This window comes from Malaclemys terrapin (genome assembly GCF_027887155.1).
Source record: "Malaclemys terrapin pileata isolate rMalTer1 chromosome 20 unlocalized genomic scaffold, rMalTer1.hap1 SUPER_20_unloc_2, whole genome shotgun sequence".
Taxonomy (NCBI): domain Eukaryota; kingdom Metazoa; phylum Chordata; order Testudines; family Emydidae; genus Malaclemys; species Malaclemys terrapin.
Window position 1 is genome coordinate 492,501 of NW_026530189.1, and position 14,920 is coordinate 507,420.

Below are 14,920 nucleotides of genomic sequence, written 5' to 3' on the forward strand. Positions count from 1 at the left end.
CCTCCCGGCTGGCAGGCGGGACCCCGAGCGGCTGAGAGCCCGGAGGATGGCTGGAGGCAGAGAGAATCGACGCTGGGCCGGCTCGGTCAGCTGGGCCCGTTCAACCCATACGGACCAGGGCCAGGCGCTACCCCCAGGAAGGAGGGAGGCCGGCCCAACTGGGGGTGTGTCGGGCAAGGCAGGGACCTGGAAAGGGTCTGGGGTCCCTGGTGGACAAGGAGCTCAACAGGGCTCAGGAAATCCTGGGACGGGCAAACAGGAGAGAGATGCCCGGGAGCCAGGAGACGGTTTGTCTCTGGAGCTGGCCACTGGTGAGACAGAGAGCGGCAAACTGAATCCTGGTTCCCAGCCACCTCTGCTCTAACCACTAGACCCCACTCCCCTCCCAGAGCCGGGGAGAGAACCCAGGAGTCCTGGAATAGTTGCGGGGGGGAATGAATTGCTGGGAGTCTCCAAGGGCGAGAGCCGGAGACAGGGCGAGGGGGGAGGAGAGGACGGGGGGAGGGGCACTCACAGTTGTCCAGGCGGTACCCCATGAACCCGTCCAGCCCCCCTCTCTTCAGCAGCCGGGCCAGCTCACAACGACTGAACACCTGGCCCCGGGCCCCGGCGCTCAGGCAGGCCAGGACGGGAAGCAGCACCAGAGCCCTCATGGCCACAGGCCGGGGCGAGGCCGCCGGGTTCGGGGCCCCACACCCTCCGTGCCACCTGCGGGGGGAGAGAGGCGAGGGGGCGGAGGCAGGGTGAAGGGGAGAAGTGTGACACTGGCCTCCCGCTTAGAGCGGGCAAAGAACCCCGGAGTTCTGGCTCCCAGCCCCCCCTGCTCTAACCCACCAGCCCCCACTCTCCTTCCAGAGCCAGGGAGAGAACCCAGGAGTCCTGGCTCCCAGCCCCCCCTGCTCTAACCCACCAGCCCCCACTCTCCTTCCAGAGCCAGGGAGAGAATCCAGGAGTCCTGGCTCCCAGCCCCCCCTGCTCTAACCCACCAGCCCCCACTCTCCTTCCAGAGCCAGGGAGAGAACCCAGGAGTCCTGGCTCCCAGCTCTCCCCACTCCCCTCCCAGAGAACCCAGGAGCCCTGGCTCCTAGCACCCCTCCCCCTCCCCCACTCTAACCACTAGACACACACCCCCGCCTCTCCTGCTGGAGCCAGAATAGAACCCAGGAGTCCTGGCTCCCAGCCCACCCAGTCTAAGGCACTTGTCCCCAAGCCGTTCCATGCCTCTGTTTCCCCGGCGGGAAAGCGATGCTGAGCGGGTCCCCCGGGGGCAACAGCTCTGTGGGGCACTTACCAGCCCCTGCAGCACCACAGCACCCCAGTGACCCCCAAGCCGCACACCCGCCCCTTGCTCTGATGTCTCCCAGCCGCCCCGGGTTCTAGAACATCCCCATGGAGACCCACTGTGACATCACAGCGTTCCCCGGCCTGGAGCCGGTAGAGCCAACCCCCATCTGCACACAGCCAGGACTCCTGGGTTCTCTCCCCAGCTCTGGGAGGGGAGTGGGGTCTGGTGGGTTAGAGCAGGGAGGCTGGGAGCCAGGACTCCTGGGTTCTCTCCCCGGCTCTGAGAGGGGAGTGGGGTCTAGTCGGGGGGTGGGGGCTGGGAGCCAGGACTCCTGGGTTCCCTCCTAGCTCTCTGGCAGGGGCATTGGGTCTCAGGAGTGAGGGGCACCAGCAGCATGTGTGGAGGGGAGCCCAGACCTGGGCTGGCAGGGGCTGGTGTTTTGTGTTATGTGCACCCATTCCTCAGCCACTCCGCCCCAGAGGTGGCTGCATCTCAGGAGCTGTACATAGAGAACTCCGCTCCTGGGGGTGCAGTGGATTGGGGCACAGGGGATCAGCCAGGGATTGGTGCCTGGGGGTGCTCTGGGGTATGTGCCAGGGGGCAGCTCGGCCTGGGGCTCAATGCAAGGGGTTCTCATGCCCCCCGGCCCTGGGCCAGCAGACGACAGCACAGATCTGGGTTCCAGCAATTTATTTATTAAGAATCAAACTCAGCAAAATCATTTTAACCGAGCCCGAGCTGGGGGGGGACAAAAATCGGGGAGCCTCAAAGGGAGAGGGGGTGACAGTTCTGGGGGTCAGGGTATTTTGGGGGGGGTCACAGTCCGGGGGAGTTGGCTGTGGCCTCGGAGAAGCTGTCCTCAAGAGTCTCCCAGGCGCAGAAGCTGTCCTCGAGGGGCTGGCTGGGGCGGGGCAGGCAGGCCTGGCGCTCGGCCTGGGGCCCCTGCCAGTTCCAGTCCTGCAGCCCGTCGGTCCAGGGGCACTGGGAGTTGCCCGACAGCTTGCACGGCATGGAGTGACACGGCACCACCTGGGGAGGGGGTGGGGTTAGAGAGAGCCACGCCCTCCCACAGACCCCACCCATATCGCATAGACCTTGCCCCCTAAACCCCATCCCCCCACTTGTGTGCCGGGAATGGTTGGGGGGGGGGGGGGAGAGTGGGTGGAGTTAGAGAGAGACACACCCACTCCGCGTAAATTTCCCCACCCACCTGCAGAGGGGCACCCTGGGACACGCCCATCCCCCATTGACCCGGCACCTCCAAGCCCCACTTCTGCCCCCCTACCAGGCCTGATGTTACAAGGCATCACCTGGGGGGGAAGGAGGTGGGGTTAGGGACCCCCCCAGGCCTCCCGCTCCCATGTCCCAGACCCCTCGCCCCCCTATCTCCCAGCCCTGCTCCCCAGGCCTCCCATACCCCATCCCACAAGAACTCACCTCACAGGCGCAGCCCTCTCCGTAGGCCTGGCTGACCCCGCGGCGCTGGCTGGGGGGGACTCTTCCCCAGAGGCGCACGAAGGAGCACAATGAGGGGGGGAGGGATAGCTCAGTGGTTTGAGCATTGGCCTGCTAAACCCAGGGTTGTGAGTTCAATCCTTGAGGGGGCCACTTGGGAATCTGGGGCAAAATCAGTACTTGGTCCTGCTAGTGAAGGCAGGGGGCTGGACTCGATGGCCTTTCAAGGTCCCTTCCAGTTCTAGGAGATGGGATATCTCCATTATTAATTAATTAATTAATAGTCAGGGGCTTGCCCTGCCGCTCGGCTAGGGGGAGAGGGTAGAGGGAGTGGCTGGCACCGTGCCCCATAGTGACCAACAGCCCCCCCGTGACCCCCACAGCCCCCCACAGCCCCCATAGCCCCCCACAAAGCCCCCAGATCCTGTAGCTCTCCTAGTGCCCCCCACAAATCCAGAGTCACCCAATCCCACAGAGCCACACAGACCCACATCCACCCCCACATACCCACAGAGCCCCCAGAACCCCTCCTCAGAGCCCCACACAGACCCACAGAGCCCTCTAAAGACTCCTAGAGCGCCCCATAGCACTGCACTGCCCTCCCCGCCCACCCCCACCCCACACACACACACACAGGACCACTGGGTGGGGAGTGCTGTGTCTTGGGGGGGCTGTACCTGGGGGGGAGGCTGAATGGGGAGGGGACCATCTCCAGGGTGAGTGGGGGGAGGGGGAGACGCTCAGCAGAAAAGATGTACGGGGCAGGGCTTGGAGGAAGGACAGGTGGACAAACCTCTGCGTTCACACGGCTGACTGAGTCACTCCAGATTAAGGAAGTCCGGAGGACTTCGCTGACTTGGGGGGGGAATTACCCCAGGAGGGGGCTGGTGTCGAGGGGCCCTATGGGGTATTGGGAAGTCCCCGGGGTGGGGGGCTGCCTCAGGTGGAGTCGGGGTGCTGGGGTGCCTTACCCATGATGAGGTACTCCTCCTTCCCGTCCAGGGGCCCCGGGTGTCGGTACCCACAGAGGCTCTCCTCCTCCAAGGAGTCGATGAAGAGCACGTCCCCCGGTGACCCGACCCCCTTGTAGGTCTGCGGGGAGACGCGCGTCAGAGTAGCAGGGGGCGCTGTGGGGAGCGGGGCAGGGGGCTGGCTGTGGGGGGAGCTCCTGGCTACCCCAGTCCTAGCCTGGACCAGCAGGGGGCGCTGTGGGGAGCGGGGCAAGGGGCTGGCTGTGGGGGGAGCTCCTGGCTACCCCAGTCCTGGCCTGGACCAGCAGGGGGCGCTGTGCGGCGCGGGGCAGGGGGAGTGGGGGTTGGCAGGGGCTGGCTGTGGGGAGCAGGGAGGTGTTCGGGGGGGCGGGCAGGTACCTTTGTGACGTTGATCTCGTAGCGAATCCAGGACGGGAACTCCTCGCCGCTGGGGCTCAGCGGAGTGACCCCCACGAACTTGCCCCGAATCACTGAGCGGCAAAGAGACAGGGGTCAGGGCACCCCCACAGGCCCCCAGCTCCCCGGCAGCCCCCAGGCATCTAGAACCACCAGAGTCGACTCTGATATGACCCAGACAACAGAGGGAATCCCTCCCTCCCTCCCGGACTCCAGGGTCCCCCTGTGCTAGGGTGACCAGATGTCCCGAGTTTATAGGGACAGTCCCGATTTTTGGGTCTTTTTCTTATATAGGCTCCTATTGCCCCCCAACCCCTGCCCCAATTTTTCACATTTGCTGTCTGGTCGCCTTGGGTCTGGGATTCAGGACTCTTGGGTTCTTCCACGCCTTGGAGGGAGGAGGATTCCCCCACACACACTCACTCACTCTGTGGGGCGTCGGGGCTGGAGCCGTGACCCCAGAATCAGCTTGGAGCCGCTCCAGCAGGTAATAGCTATACTGACGCTGGGGCACACAAGGGCAGGGGGAGCGCTCCTGGTTGACAGGTGCAGTGGGCGGGGGGTAGGACGTCTCAGCTGGGAGATGGCGTTTCTAGCTCTGCGGGAGGGGCACAAGAACTTATGGGTGTTCGGGGGAGTTGCAAAAATTACACGGGGAACTGTGCTGGGGGGTGGGGCATTGGGGGGGTCACTCACCTACGTCAGCCTGGCAGAACGGCATCTTGGGGTGCTGGGGGACAGGGTGGGGGGGCTCATAGGGGAGTGCTGGGGGCAGGGTGGGGGCTCAGAGGGGTGCTGGGGAGCAGGGGTCACTCACCGACATCAGCCTGGCAGAACGCCGTCTGGGGGTGCCGGGGGATGCAGGTGCAGGCGTCCGTGGGGTCCCCCAGCACTAGGGCCAGGATGGCTCCCGCTAGCAGCCGGCTCGAGGCGACAGGGCTCATGGTGACGCTGGGATCGAGGGGCCTGAGGGTGGGACAGAGCCGAGAGATGGAGACATGCCCAGAATCACCCCAGCCTGGCCTCTCTCAATAGGGGGCGCTATGGGGGGGCTCCCCCCCACTACTCCATCCCCGGCCTCTCCCAGCAGTCCCCTCTCTGGCCTGAACTGGGCCTGGAGATGGGGAAAACCCAGGCCTGGGATGGGGGGGGGCTGCGGGTCGGGAGTGAGGGGCACCGGTACAGCAGTGGAGGGGGGGTATTTCTCTGCCAGAAAATAAGGGCAAGTTAGAAGATGGGGTGGGGGGGCGGCATGGGAGCCAGGGGGGCCCGGTGGAGGAGTCTGCGGGGGCCCGGTGGAGGGGGACGGCAGGGGGCCCGGTGGAGGGGGGAGGCAGGGGGGCTCCTCTCTCCTACCTGAGACCATGGGGCAGGCGAGGGCTGGAATCTGGACTTGCTCGGTGTGAGGTTCAGCCCCACTGGCTCGTATATAAGCGGCACCACACCTTTCCCCTCCCCCCGCACACACACACCTGCCAGCCTGGACAGGAGGAAAGGAGGTGATGTCAGCGGTGGGGGTGTGTGTTAATTATTCTCTGACGTCTCTTGCTCGGTGCAGGGGGGGACACACACCCTGGGGGTGGGGGAAATTTCTGGTCACTCAGCGCCAGCAGCAAGTCGGGGAGGAGAGGGGTGGAAACCCAGGGGAGGGGGGCCGCATGGGGCAGAGCAGGGACTGTGATGCAGGGGATGGGGGGGCCTCTGCTGTGGGCAGGGGGGGCTCAGTGGGTCGCCGTGCTCTAGGGGACAGGTGGGGGGCAAGCATGCTGCATGGGGTGGTTGAGGGGGGGATGGATGGAGTCATGAGAGAATGGATGGATGGGGGGATGGATGGATTAGTGGATAGGTGGATGGGGTTGGGTGGGTGCAAACACAGGTGGGTGGTAAGGGATGGGTGGGTAGGGGTGGGGAGGATAGATTGTTAGGTGCTTGGACAGAAGGATTAAGGGGTGGGTTGCAATGAGGAAGGGGGATGGGTGGCTGGATGGATGGATAGGAATGGGTGGGTGGTTGGGTGGGTGGAAGGGGGATGGATGAAGATGGGGGTGGGTGGTGGAATGGCTGGGGGGCTACATAAATGAGTTCTGGGGAGGGAGTGTGGAGGGTGGGAGTTGGGGGGATGGATGGGAGTGTGGGTAAATGGATGGACTGGTCAATGAATGGGTCAATGGGTGGATGGGTCAATGGGTGGGTGGATGGATAGATGGTTGGGTGAGTCAATGGGAGGGGTCAGAGGGTGGATGGTGTGTCATTGGTGAGTAGATGGATGGATGGGTCGATGGATGGATGAGTGGGTCAGTGGATGGATGGATCAATGGTGGGTGGATGGATGGATGGGTCAATGGGTGGGTGGATGGATGGATGGATGGATGGGAGAGTCAGTGGATGGATGGATGATGGGTGGTCAGGTTTGTATGTGGGTAGATGGATGGATAGCTCAATGGGTGGATGGAGGAGTGGGTCAATGGGTGGATGAATGGATGGGTCAATGGGTGGGTTGATGGATGGATGGATGGATGGATGGATGGGTCAATCGGTAGGTTGATGGATGGATGGGTCAATGGGTGGGTGGGTGGATGGATGGGTGGGTCAGTGGCTGGATGGATGATGGGTGGTCAGGTTTGTGTGTGGGTAGATGGATGGATGGGTCGATGGATGGATGATGGGTGGGCTGGTTTGTGTGTGGGTGGATGGATGGATGGATGGATGATGTATGAATGGACGGATGGATGGGTGGGTGGGTGGGAGGACTCACAGTCATACTCTGTTGTCTCTGGGGGTCTCCCCGTCTCTCCCCCGCAGTGGACGGGCGCTGGTCGGAGTGGGGGGAGTGGTCCACTTGCACCCGGCCGGGTTACACCGGGAGCATCAGCTGCCGGGAGATCGTGGGGCAGCAGAGGCGGACGCGGGAGTGCAAGGGCCGCAGCCCCGATGGGAAGCGCTGTGAGGGCAGTACTATCCATATCCGCAGCTGCTACAACATGTTTCGGTGCAAACGTGAGTGTCCGAGGTGGGGCAGGCGGGAGACCGGGCTGGAGGGGCCCCTGGGTCTGACCTGGGGGGAAGGCAGGTGGGATACCGGGCCAGGTGGGTTCTTGACCTGACTGGTGTCTGTACTGGCTCCCCAGTGGAGGGCCAGTGGTCCGACTGGAGTCCCTGGGGTCTCTGCCTCCCACCCTGCGAGAAGAACTCCATGAAGTCTCGGAAGCGCGTTTGCCAACCCACGTACCCCAAATTTTCGTGAGTGTGACCAGCTGGGGGTGGGGTAGGGGGGACATACCAGCGCCTGTGGGTCTGATCCAGGAGTGGGGATACCAGGGTTGGGGCCGATCCGGTGGGAGGGGAAGGATACCAAGCTGTGGGGGTCCCATGGGTCTGATCCAGAGGCCCGTGAGAGGGGTCTGGGCCCGATGCTGATCTCTCCCCTCCCCCGCAGGATGGAGACCCAGGGAGTGGGGAGCACCGGGTCGGTAAACGTCAGCTTCTGGGGCAAACCCTGGCCCCAGTGCGAGCCCGTCAACGGGCAGGCCCTGGAGGAGGAGGACGGTGAGCTGGGGGGAGGCTGAGTGGGTCAAAGCTGGGGGCGTGGGGAGGGCTGGGAGCCAGGACTCCTGGGTTCTTTTCTCATGATACAACCTGGGTGCGGGGCTACAAGGTGGATGAGGTTCTGCTGCAAGATCAGCCGGTTCTGGTGAAACCTGTCCCTTTGGCCGGGACACCGTTACTTGCCTTGAGCATGAACCCAGGGCCGGGCTAGCAGGGGGCTGCGGGTCGGGAGCGAAGGGAGCCTCTGCCCTGTGCGTGCCAGAATGGGTTTAGCCCCCCCCCACCAGTGCCCTGCCCTGCTCCCCACAATGCCCCCTGCTGGGAGAGGCCAGGGCTGGAGCTGTGGGGAAGGGATTGTGTGTGGGAGGCCCCATGTGGCTGGGGGGGGGAGGAAGGAAGAAAAATCTCTGATGCACTGCTACAAAGTGGGGACTAGGCGGTCGCACGGCTGAAAACGATCTGGGGGTTCGAGCGGATCCCGAGTGGAATAGGACTCTACAGCGGGACGCGGCTGGGGGGAAGGCTAATCTCATTCTGGGTGTGTTAACGGGGGAGTTGCATGTGAGACACGAGAAGTCGTGGTGCCGCCCGGGTCGGCCCTGGGGGTGCCCCAGGGGGAGGACTGTGTCCAGCTCTGGGTGCCTCACCCATTAGAAAAGTTGTGAACAAATTGGAGAGAGTCCAGAGCAGAGCTACCAAAAGGATTGAAGGTTTAGAAAACCCGACCTAGGAGGGACGGTTAAAAGAAACAGGGCACGTTTGGTCTGGAGAGAAGGAGACTGAGGGGGGACCTGAGAACAGTCTTTAGCTACCTCACGGGCTGTTCTAAAGGGGACGCCGGTCAATTGTTCTCCGTGTCCGCTGAGGGCAGGATGCGAAGTAAAGGGCTGAAGCTGCAGCCAGCGGGATGGAGGTTAGATATTAGGGAAAAAATTAACTCTTGGGGTCATTGAGCTCCGGAATCGGCTCCCAAGGGGGCTGTGGGACCCCGTCATTGGAGGGTTTTAGGAAGAGGTTGGACAAACACCTGTCAGGGCTGGTCTAGGTTGACTTAGTCCTGCCTCCACACAGCGGGCTGGATTTGGTGACCTCTTGAGGTCCCTTCCAGCCCAACATTTCTATGATCCTATTCCAGGCTATCAATGTTTTTATATTGCGTTCACCACGGAGTATCTGGCTGGGTGGGAGACAGGAATGGATGGATGGAGGGTGGACGGGTAGTTGGGGGATGGGGGGCAGGGATGGATGATTGGGTGGTTGCATGGACAGATGGATGGATACATGGATGGGTGGGTGAGTGGACAGGGATGGTTGGGTGGATGATGTTGGGACCTTGTCCACGCAGTTCCCAAGAACTCAACTCAACGCCAAGCTCTTCATGGAGGTTCCTCTCCTGGCATCCAGGCCCTGATGCTGAGGGACAGGCTCAGGGGGTGGGTCCAGGGTGAACCACTGTGACATTCTCTACCTTGGGGGGGAACGTGCTGTGACCCCCATGTTCCTCATTTTCATATAATCGTGATCTTACATATAAAGCAGGACTTGTAAGGTATTGGGGAAAGGTTATGATCTGCGGAAAGTCATTTCTCTATCCATCCATGTGTATCAGTAATACATATGAAGTTATGAGAATTGTGTTGTATGGTGGTCAGGAGAGACTCAGTCATGCTCACCTGACTCTGAAGGGGCGGGGGGAGCCATGAGGGAAGAAAGGACATAATAAAAGGGGGAGACGTTTGCCAGGCTCTCTCTCTCTTCCACCTCCATCTACAGACACCACCACGCAGCGACTGAAGCGCTGATCAAAGGGGAGAGCCTGGCTGAAGAGCAGCCAGCCAGCCTGCCGTGAGAAGCATCTACGTTTGTAAGGGCGCTGAAAGTGTTAAGTGTTCAGATCAGCTGAGAATGCGTTTTGCTTTGATTTCATTTGACCAAATCTGACCTGTGGTGCTTTGACTTATAATCACTTAAAATCTCTCCATACAGTTAATAAATGTGTGTTTATTCCACCGGAAGCCGTGCGTTTGGTTTGAAGTGTGTGAGGGGCTCCCCTTGGGATAACAAGCCTGGTACATATCAATTCCTTTGTTAAATTGGTGTAACTGGACACTGCAAGACGGAGGTTCCTAGGGTTGTGTCTGGGACCGGAGATACTGGCTTGTGTCATTCGATTGCCAGTAGCTGGGAGCAGCTCACATACGAGAGGCTGTGCGTGAACAGCCCCGGAGTGGGGGTTCTCACAGCAGAGCAGGGTACGGCTGGCTCCCAGAGTCAAGGTTTGGAGAGGCCTAGCAGATCTCCGGTCCAGATAACACCCGGGGGAACGTCACAGTGGCGCAGCGAGCAGGGTGTATGTACGGCTTGTTACTCCACGTGAAGTTCACCCTTTAAGCACTGATAGTTGTGATGTTAAGTGAGCCTTAAGTGCGGTGGCTAAGGACAGTCAGGAGGAGGTCACGGTTTTGTTATTTTCTGTTTGCTTCGTTCGGGAAAGGGGAGCAAGAACAGGAAAGCAGGAAAATGAGTGAAAGTGGAGAAGCGATGGCGAAGTTGGAGCTTTTGGGGGCTTCAGTCTGCAGAAAAGGAGAGGGAGCACCAGAGGTTACTGCAACCGAAAGAACTGGAGATGAAAGAGGAAGCGGCACACAGAAGGGCCATAGGAGAAAAAGAGAATGAGAGGGGAGAGAGAGAGAGAGAGAGAGAGCGAAAACACCAACTGGACCTGCTAGAGAAGCAGAACCAGAACACCCCGACCCCAACAACTCCCAGCACTCCAAAAATCCACAAGTGGGAACACTTATGTCCTGCATAGAGTGAGGATGAGGATATTGCTGAATATCTGACTACCTTCAAAAGGCTGCATGTAATGCATGAAATCCCAGATAAGAGAGTTCCTACCCTGATTGCAAAATTAACTGGTAAAGCTCGACATGTATTCAATGGAATGCCCATCGAAGATGCTTTTGACTATTGTAAATTTGAAAATACTGTTTTGTGAAGTTTTCAGATTACCCCTGAAACATAGAGAGTTAAATTTAGTAATCTTAAGAGGGATATTGGTATGAGTAATGGGGAATATGTAAACAAAATGAAAGATTTGTCACAACCACACACCCAAAATACCAATTCATTCACCAGCTGGTAAACACATCCTCACACAGACGCCACCCGTGCTCTCTGTTCTACATCCCTCTGCATATTCTGTGGTCAGTTCCTGGGAACCGATCCCGGTACAGGTGACCGGCTGTTCACACGTTCGCCATCTGCCTGCAGTTGCCTTATCTACTAACTACATATTTACAAGGCTGCCGGGAATTCAGTCTTTGTTCATTGTTTCATAGCCTTGGTCAGAACAGATCTATAAATAGGTGAGGGGGTAAGGATGGTTGGGGGGATGGATGAGTGGATGGGGTTGGGTGGGTGCATAAATACGTGGTTGGGAAGGGGTGGGGGTTGGAAGGATGGATGGGTGGGTGGACGGGGATGGATAGGTGCTTGGATGGGAGGTATGGATGGGTGGGTTGGTGGTTGGAGGGGAGATGGGTGAGATGGGTGGGCAGGGATGTTTGGGTGCATAGGTGGCTGGATGGGTTGTTGGCATGGTTGGTTATAGGATGGTTGGTTGTAGGATGGATGGGCAGGGATGGTTGTGTGGTTGGTCGGCTGGATGGGTGGAAATGGATGGGAGGAGGATAGGTGGTTGGATGGGTTGTTGGGATGGGTGGTTATCGGATGGGTGGGAAGGGATGGTTGTGTGGCTGGTCGGATGGATGGGAGGAGGATGGGTGAACAGGTATGGTTGGATGGGGGATGGTGGGTAGAGGTTGTTGGGAGAATGGGGTGGTTGGATGGGGAGATGAGTGGGCAGCCATGGGTGAGTGGAGGGATGGGGAGCAGGGGTGGATGGGTTGTAGGATGGTTGGTTGTAGGATGGGTGGGCAGGGATGGTTGTGTGGTTGGTCGGATGGATGGGTGGAAATGGATGGGTGGTTGGATGGGTTGTTGGGATGGTTGGTTGTAGGATGGGTGGGCAGGGATGTTGGTCGGATGGATGGGTGGGAATGGATGGGTGGTTGGATGGGTTGTTGGGATGGTTGGTTGTAGGATGGGTGGGCAGGGATGGTTGTGTGGTTGGTTAGTTGGGTGGGTGGGTGGATGGATGGGAGAGAGGGATGGGTGGACAGGTATGGTTGGATGGGGGATGGTGGGTAGAGGTTGTTGGGAGAATGGGGTGGTTGGATGAGGGGATGAGTGGGCAGCCATGGGTGGGTGGAGGGATGGGGAGCAGGGATGGATGGGAAGGTGTCATGGATCCACAGGCCCGGTGCTCTGGCCCGGCTCTGGAACAGGTCCCCTTCAGCGTGGCAGTACCTTAGGGGCACACTCCCTCACTGGGGCGAGCCCCTCGGCTTCCCCGTCCCCCGGGATTGATCCTCGGAGCCGTCTGCACCCCTGCGTCACGCCGTGAGCCCCCTGCAGCGAGTCCAGCTGGATTGGACAGCTGGGGAAGACTTGTCCCCCCAAAGGGAGCAATGCCCCCCGATGCCCGGACTCGGGAGTGACTCTCAGCCGGTGGTAAAAGCAGGAGGGTTTATTCGATGTCTGGACACAGCCTAGCGAGTCCTTCGTCACCACCGAGAAAAGGAAGTTACAGCCTGGTCCAGCCGGCTCAAGCCTGAGCCCACTTTAGTCCTTTGTTCTTGTTCCCGGGCAACCCTCGGCACCTGGCCCTTTTCCTTAGCCCTTTGCTCTCCAGCTGGTCCCCGCCAGCTGGCTTTCTGCAGAGCGGGGGTCCTCCCGCTCCACTCAGTTGTTTCTTTCTAAGTACCCAGTGTCCAGGCAAATGTCTGGGCCCAGACACTAGGTCATTGTCACACCTGGACCTCTGGGGCTCTGCAAAGAGTCAACGACCTTTTCCGCCAGCTAGTTAAACATGCACCACATAGGGGAAACTGAGGCACACACAGCATTCACACAAAACCTTAGGAAAAGTTCCCACTTCGTCACATCTCTCCACCCTTCCAGACCAAACTGAGGAGGGGGCACTACAGCCCATGACCTGGGGAAGCTGAGGGACCCCTCCCCAGGACAACGCAGCTGCTGTAACATTTGCACATCCATTCACGTGGCCCGCCTGCATCTCATGATCCTGGAGGATCAGACTCCATCTCAGCAGCTCTGCGTTAGCGCCTTTCATTTGGTGCAGCCGTGCCAGAGGAGAGTGTCAGGCTACCCGGTATCGCGCCGCCCGGTTAGATACGGCTGCAGTCTTTTAAAAGCCCACCCCATGGCCAGGCATCTCTTCTCCCTGAGGCCTAGCTCTGCTCTCGGGGCGGCAAGTTCTCGCCCATGTACATGACAGGGTGTCTCTCCCCTTTAGCATCAGCCCTGTGCCTGAGGCGTCGGTTTGTACGCCCGGGCAAAGTCCTCCATCCTCCTCAGTAACTAACTGATCCGCTCGGCACTGGAAGGTGGCAGGCGCCCCCATGAGGCAAAAGGTAGGGCCAGGAATTCAAAGAGCCCCAAAGGGGGTGATGAAGGCAGATTTCTGCCTGGCCTCGGGGTCCAAAGGCACCGGCCAGTCGCCTTTTGTGAGCTCCGTGGCCCTGAGCTTCCGATAGTCCACGCAGAGTTTTTCCCCGTGACCTGGCCCAACTCCTTCGCTCTTTGTTCTCCTGCAGAGGGGTCGACTGCCCCTGGTGGTTAGTTCTAGGTACCCCAGGGCTGGGCAATTGTCTGGGCCCACGTAGGCGTCAGTCACACCAGGATCTCAGGGTCTCTGCGCTTAGCAAACAACCATTTCCCACCGCCTCGTTAGCCAGATGCCATGTCGGGGAAACCGAGGCATGCACAATATTCAAAATATGATGAAAAATTCCCACTTCACCACACGCCTTCCAGCAGGGGGAGCAGGGACACACACACACACACACACACACACACACACACACACAGAGCACAGGGCCCGTTCCCTCCAGCAGGGGGCGCAGGGACACACACAGTACAGGGCTTGTCCCGTCCAGCAGGGGGCGCCAGGGACATACACAGAGCGCAGGGCCCGGCCCCTCCAGCAGGGGGCGCCAGGGACACAAACACACACACACACACACACACACTCTCTCTCTCTCTCTCTCTCTCTCTCTCTCTCTCTGCATGTGATTCCCTAACTGGGTGGGCAGCTTCCTGGGTGCACTATGGGGGGAGGGGGAGGGGAAGCCGGGGTTCAGGGTTAACTCCGTGTGTGTGACATCGATGACCAGTGGGGGGAGGGGGTGCTGCCCCTCCCCCCACACCAGGCAGCACTAAGGGGCTGGCAGCCCCCAGGACCAGGCCAGTTTCCCCGGGGACATCCACACCACAGCCAGGGCACTGTAGCAGCGACGCTCCCCACCCCCAGGGGGAAGGGCCTTACCCCGGGCGCAGCTCAGCGGGGATGACCCCGTCCACCACCGACCTGCATCTGTACCAGGCATGGCACCACCTCGCCCTAGTGCGGGGGGCTGGCAGCCAGGACTCCTGGGTTCTCAACAGGCACCTCTCACCAGTTTGAGACCCTCTAGGTTAGAGCGGGGGCACTAGAAGTCAAGTAGGATTTCCCGTTTCGTCTTGGCCTTCTGAGCATGGGAAATCAAAAAGCCACTAGAGGGGAGCAGAGGCCCACGGTAGAATCATAGATTCATGGAAGATTAGGGTTGGAAGTAGGGTGACCAGACAGCAAGTTTGAAAAATCGGGACGGGGTGGAGGGTAATAGGCACCTATATAAGACAAAGCCCCCAAAAATCGGGACTGTCCCTATAAAATCGGGACATCTGGTCACCCTGGTTGGAAGAGACCTCAGGAGGTATCCAGTCCAACCCCCTGCTCAAAGCAGAACCAAACCCCAACTAAATCATCCCAGCCAGGGCTTTGTCAAGCCGGACCTTAAAAACCTCTAAGGGAGGAGACTCCACCACCTCCCTAGGGAACCCATTCCAGTGCTTCACCACCCTCCTAGGGAAATAGTGTTTCCTAATATCCAACCTGGACCTCCCCCATTGCAACTTGAGACCATTGCTCCTTGTTCTGTCATCTGCCACCACTGAGAACAATCTAGATCTATCTTCTTTGGAACCTCTTCAGGTAGTTGAAGGCTGCTTCAAATCCCCCCTCACTCTTCTCTTCTGCACACTAAATAACCCCAGTTCCCTTAGCCTCTCCTCGTAAGTCATGTGCTCCAGCCCCCTGATCATTTTCATTGCCCTCTGC

General features: G+C 59.7%; 3 protein-coding genes across 3 annotated transcripts in view; 1 reads left to right on the forward strand and 2 right to left on the reverse strand.

Moving 5' to 3' along the window:
• The window catches only part of LOC128829507 (lysozyme C-like), a 2,398-nt gene extending 1,745 nt beyond the window's left edge, over positions 1-653 (reverse strand). The window contains exon 1 of the mRNA XM_054014967.1: positions 515-653. Coding sequence (XP_053870942.1) covers positions 515-653 — 139 coding nt within the window. The remainder of the gene's footprint in view (positions 1-514) is intronic.
• Positions 654-2,040: 1,387 nt separating this feature from the next.
• On the reverse strand, positions 2,041-5,570 carry LOC128829550 (metalloproteinase inhibitor 1-like). The gene is made up of 7 exons (XM_054015018.1): positions 5,485-5,570; positions 4,946-5,094; positions 4,111-4,202; positions 3,712-3,832; positions 3,021-3,048; positions 2,723-2,816; positions 2,041-2,314 (listed from the first exon to the last, which is right to left on the reverse strand). Exons 2-7 carry the CDS (start codon positions 5,070-5,072, stop codon positions 2,102-2,104), a joined length of 675 nt encoding a protein of 224 aa, XP_053870993.1. The 5' UTR covers positions 5,073-5,094; positions 5,485-5,570; the 3' UTR covers positions 2,041-2,101.
• A 1,287-nt stretch (positions 5,571-6,857) lies between these two features.
• On the forward strand, positions 6,858-7,694 carry LOC128829508 (properdin-like). The gene is made up of 3 exons (XM_054014968.1): positions 6,858-7,125; positions 7,257-7,368; positions 7,565-7,694. Exons 1-3 carry the CDS (start codon positions 6,858-6,860, stop codon positions 7,692-7,694), a joined length of 510 nt encoding a protein of 169 aa, XP_053870943.1.
• Positions 7,695-14,920: the final 7,226 nt, after the last annotated feature.

What these genes read in the sequence shown, in the direction of transcription:
- LOC128829550 (XM_054015018.1), bottom strand. Translation starts at nt 5,072, where the DNA reads ATGAGCCCTGTCGCCTCGAGCCGGCTGCTAGCGGGAGCCATCCTGGCC. An exon ending in GTTCTGCCAGGCTGATGTCG is followed by an intron (nt 4,203 to 4,945) that starts GTGAGTGACCCC and finishes TTTGCCGCTCAG; the next exon opens with TGATTCGGGGCAAGTTCGTG. An exon ending in CAGGGCAAGCCCCTGACTAT is followed by an intron (nt 2,817 to 3,020) that starts TAATTAATTAAT and finishes ATCCCTCCCCCC; the next exon opens with CTCATTGTGCTCCTTCGTGC.
- LOC128829508 (XM_054014968.1), top strand. Translation starts at nt 6,858, where the DNA reads ATGGGTGGGTGGGTGGGAGGACTCACAGTCATACTCTGTTGTCTCTGG. An exon ending in CAACATGTTTCGGTGCAAAC is followed by an intron (nt 7,126 to 7,256) that starts GTGAGTGTCCGA and finishes CTGGCTCCCCAG; the next exon opens with TGGAGGGCCAGTGGTCCGAC. An exon ending in CCCACGTACCCCAAATTTTC is followed by an intron (nt 7,369 to 7,564) that starts GTGAGTGTGACC and finishes CCTCCCCCGCAG; the next exon opens with GATGGAGACCCAGGGAGTGG.